Source organism: Beta vulgaris, chromosome 8, assembly GCF_026745355.1.
Source record: "Beta vulgaris subsp. vulgaris cultivar EL10 chromosome 8, EL10.2, whole genome shotgun sequence".
In the NCBI taxonomy this organism is placed as follows: domain Eukaryota; kingdom Viridiplantae; phylum Streptophyta; class Magnoliopsida; order Caryophyllales; family Amaranthaceae; genus Beta; species Beta vulgaris.
The window spans coordinates 55,646,993-55,650,932 of NC_079209.1; the positions used below are offsets into that span (position 1 = coordinate 55,646,993).

The 3,940-nt window shown below is 32.6% G+C and overlaps 1 protein-coding gene across 1 annotated transcript; it reads left to right on the forward strand.

Moving 5' to 3' along the window:
* The first annotated feature begins 321 nt into the window (after positions 1–321).
* Positions 322–3,639, forward strand: LOC104901993 (auxin-responsive protein IAA29). Its single transcript, XM_010689634.4, has 4 exons — positions 322–986; positions 1,481–1,752; positions 1,972–2,053; positions 3,370–3,639. Exons 1-4 carry the CDS (start codon positions 598–600, stop codon positions 3,419–3,421), a joined length of 795 nt encoding a protein of 264 aa, XP_010687936.1. The 5' UTR covers positions 322–597; the 3' UTR covers positions 3,422–3,639.
* The last annotated feature ends 301 nt before the right edge of the window (positions 3,640–3,940 follow it).

Consider the following 3,940-nt stretch of genomic DNA (forward strand, 5'->3'; position numbering starts at 1 on the left):
CCATGGATGTAACCCACTCAATCTTTTTCCTCCTCATAGCAATTCCCTCTTCCCATACAAGAAAGCAAAAATAGCCAAAAATTAACCTAATCTTCATTACCATGTAAGGCTTGTAATCTCACGCACAAAAGTTGAAAGTGTTTGATGTGCAAAAGGTAAAACAAAGGATAAAGCGCAAAAATAAATGAAGATAGGGACAATGTCGGCACCAAAACGAAGTGTTTAGGGAACAAGCCGAGTTAGTGGGTCGGCCAAAAGCCTAACATTGATACGGACACTTTGGGAGAACTGTTTGCCTCCTACTATTTTCACCAAATTTTTTTCCCCTCTTTTATCTTCTCATTTTTCTCACTTTTCTTGTCTATCTGTCCCTACACTTCAATTTTGATTTTACTTTGTCAGCTAAACTTTCTCTCTCCTCCTTTATATATATATATACACACATAAAAACAGAGCAACCCAAACAGGGTACTATCACAAAATTGGTAAATTGGAATTAGGGCACCTTCAAGAGAATTTGTAAAAAGTTTCAATCTTTGACAAATTTGTGCAATTTTAGCATCTGGGTAATCTTGAATTTTGTGTTTGGTGTATGAAATGGAGCTTGAATTAGGTCTTTCTCTCTCAAAATATCCTCCTAAAATCCCAATTTTGAAAGAATTGGATCTTATTAGCTATGTAAATTGTAAGGCAAAGCAAGTTTATGAAGAGGGTAATTCTAGTACTTTGTCTTACCAAAGTAGTGTTAATGATGATGATGATGATGATAATGATAGTGATGATTATGGTGATGAAGAAATAAATTGTGGGTTTTTCCAAATTAAGGAGAATAAGAAAAAAAGAGGGTTTGATGAAGTAAATGAAGTGGAAAGTTGTGATGTTTCTAAGCCTATAACTCTACCTCTTTTGCTTTGGGATAAACACCCAAATGAGGATCATCAGCAACCTAAAAGGCTCTGCAACTCTACTTCTTTCATCATAAACAAGTACATCTCTCTTTCTCTCTCCTTTGTTTTTTTGCTTTTTATGTAAACTTAGCTGATTTGTGTGCTTTGTAAAAAAAAAAAAGTTGATTTGTGAAATTCAATTTGTGGGTATGTGTTAATTTCGTCAATTGTTAAGTTTAATTCCATCTTTTTATGGTTTTGATTAGTGGGTTGATGTAATCTCTATGATTATGTTGTCATTCTATGTTAATCGATATTGGGTACATTGTCTAAGACGTGTTCTTTTGGACTTATTTTCAGTTCATTTCAAATTCTCTAAAAGGATGGGTCTAAGTGTTTGACTCTTATGTTTTGAGCCAATTTTTAATGTTTTTGGCTTGAAATTGAATGTCCATATGTCCACCCTCTTGCTAGAGTGTCGAGGATTCGACACGTTTATTATATTATTAGTGAAATGAAGAGTTCGAGTAGCATAGTTCTCTTGGGAGTATTTATTATATATTGACTAATGTGTGATTGAAAATTGTTTGCAGAAGTGAAGGTGATGGCATTGTGGGGTGGCCACCAATTAAGTCCTACAGAAAGAAGGTAAATGATGCCCAACACCACCACCACCAACAACGCCGCCATGGCGGGAATTTTCCGGCTATGGAGAACGGTGGAAGAGGCGGCGGTTGCGGCGGATCACGGTCTATGTTTGTAAAGGTGCAAATGGAAGGATTTTTCATTACAAGGAAGATTGATTTGAAGCTCTACCACTCTTATGAAGCTCTCATTTCTAGCTTGCTTACTATGTTTAACAAAGGTATAAAAAAAACTAAAATCTCTATTTAATATTATTTGTAACGATTAGGCATTTTCCACTCACATTTTATGTCAAATTGTTGCAAATAATAGAAACGGAAGTACTAGATACTTTTCCTTTGATTTTGTTATTTTTTCTATTACTATTATTAATCTGATTCAAAGAATTTAAGGATATAATTTATTAATTAATCTCTGTTTTATGGGATTTGTAATACAGAGGAGGATAGTGTGGATGATTACAAGCTTACTTATCAAGATAGTGATGGTGATTGGTTGCTTGCTGGAGATGTTCCATGGAGGTACATTTCCTACTTAATTAATGCTTTCTCAACTTTAATTATTTTATGATTGGTGGATACATTTTTTGATTAATGTTCAAGAAATTGCATGTGAAACTTGCTCCAAAAGATTAGACATCCCTCCTTAAAATAATTCCTTTTACACATTTTCCCACCAAGATTTTTAAACCTAACCACCTAAGTTTATCATTTTTGACATATTGAGTATTCGTGTTTGAATTCTCTAGAGTTGTAAAATAATTCTACAAGGTAGACTTTGAGGAATATTAACTATTGAATAAAAAATCAATGGCTCGTATATTTTTTTTCTAAAATCTCCCTTATTTTATTTCATCAAAATCTACCCCTAAATCTTTACCTTCTGCCAATATGAGGCATGAGCCCCTCATTTTAAAATGTATGGCTTAGACAAACTACCTTGTAGAGTTTCACTAAAACTCTAGAGGATTCGGACTCGATCAAGAGATAATTTATACTAATTTTATAGTAATTCATTGTACCCATATTTTTAAAATCTTTGTGTTTTATAGAAGGGCTTTTGTACCCATATTTCTCCTAACTGAAAACACCACTCAAATGTGGCTAAGAGCCTAAGATATATGCACGGATGATTAATCAACCAAAAATAAAATAAAGGATGTACAAATGATTACTCAACTTTATTGAGGCTAATAAAATTAAGTGAAAGAAGAAATAATACTCCTAAAAAAATGAAAGATGTCTATGCATTGTTTGTGTTCATTGATCCCTATCACAGAGCCTAGGTATGATTGAGTTAGGTTGGCTTATGAAGCAATAATTTAAAAATCTGACATTTTGGTGTGTTTTTTTAGTATTTGTGAAACTCCATTGAACATAAGCTTGTAGTTAATGATTACTCTATATAATACTTCTTATAAGGAGTAGTTCTGATAGGGCCTTTTTTATGCATTATAGTAGTATAGAGCAATACTTCATTCGAGTATCCTACACACACTACTATGAATTCTTCCCATTTGTTTGAAAGAGTCGCACTTTATTTTAGGGGCGGATCTAGAAATTATACGGGAGATTTAGGTTTGTAAAAGTTGGGATTTTGCTAATTTTAAGATCTTATGATTTATCTCCTCTTTTAATCATTTTAGAAGGAACATGTACGGCTTTCAGTATACATTGTTGATCGTTTATATCTCTTTAACAGTTTAACTATGTCTAACTAAAATTTATACGAAGTTGATTTTATGAAATACACATCTAATGAATCAAATAAGATCACATATAACTTCAAGCTTTTAGAGCATTGAATCCTAACGTAAACTTATTTCTTTTTACTTCAGGACATTCATCCAATCAGTTCAACGACTCAAGCTAAGGAGAAGGGATGATTAATTGGTAGAAGAACATCGTCTTCATTGTGAAAAATGGAAATTAGTAGTTTACTTATGCAGTTGTTTAGGGAGATTTTGAACTACTTAATGTGTTTGTTATCTTACTCTAAACAATTGTACTGTAATATACTTAGTATGGTTGTTATCCTTAAATCCTTGGCTCTGAATTATTATCATTTTGTAATATGGAAGTGCTTCTTCCTCTTTGTTCTTTTTCTATATTGGTTTTGGGGATCTAAAGTTGAAGTATAATTGGAGATTTGTCAACCAATGAAATCAAAAACATTTGATCCCATTACGTTAAAACTATCAAAACCCTAGATCAAAAGAAAATGCGAGGGATTAAAGAGAAACCTTGCTATTTGAAATACAATTTAGATTGTAAATATAATTTTGATTTTGTACTTTATTTGTTTCATATTAATGGCACTATTGTTAAATATGGGTCTGGGTCGCACCCATCATAGGAGAGAAAGTCAACTTTACAAGACAAAGGAGGTTCCATCTTAAAACCATATAG

Excerpts from the sequence above, each read along its gene's own strand:
- LOC104901993 (XM_010689634.4), top strand. The coding sequence starts at position 598 with ATGGAGCTTGAATTAGGTCTTTCTCTCTCAAAATATCCTCCTAAAATC. Across the intron at positions 987-1,480 it reads ACTTCTTTCATCATAAACAA|AAGTGAAGGTGATGGCATTG; the intron begins GTACATCTCTCT and ends AATTGTTTGCAG. Across the intron at positions 1,753-1,971 it reads GCTTACTATGTTTAACAAAG|AGGAGGATAGTGTGGATGAT; the intron begins GTATAAAAAAAA and ends TTTGTAATACAG.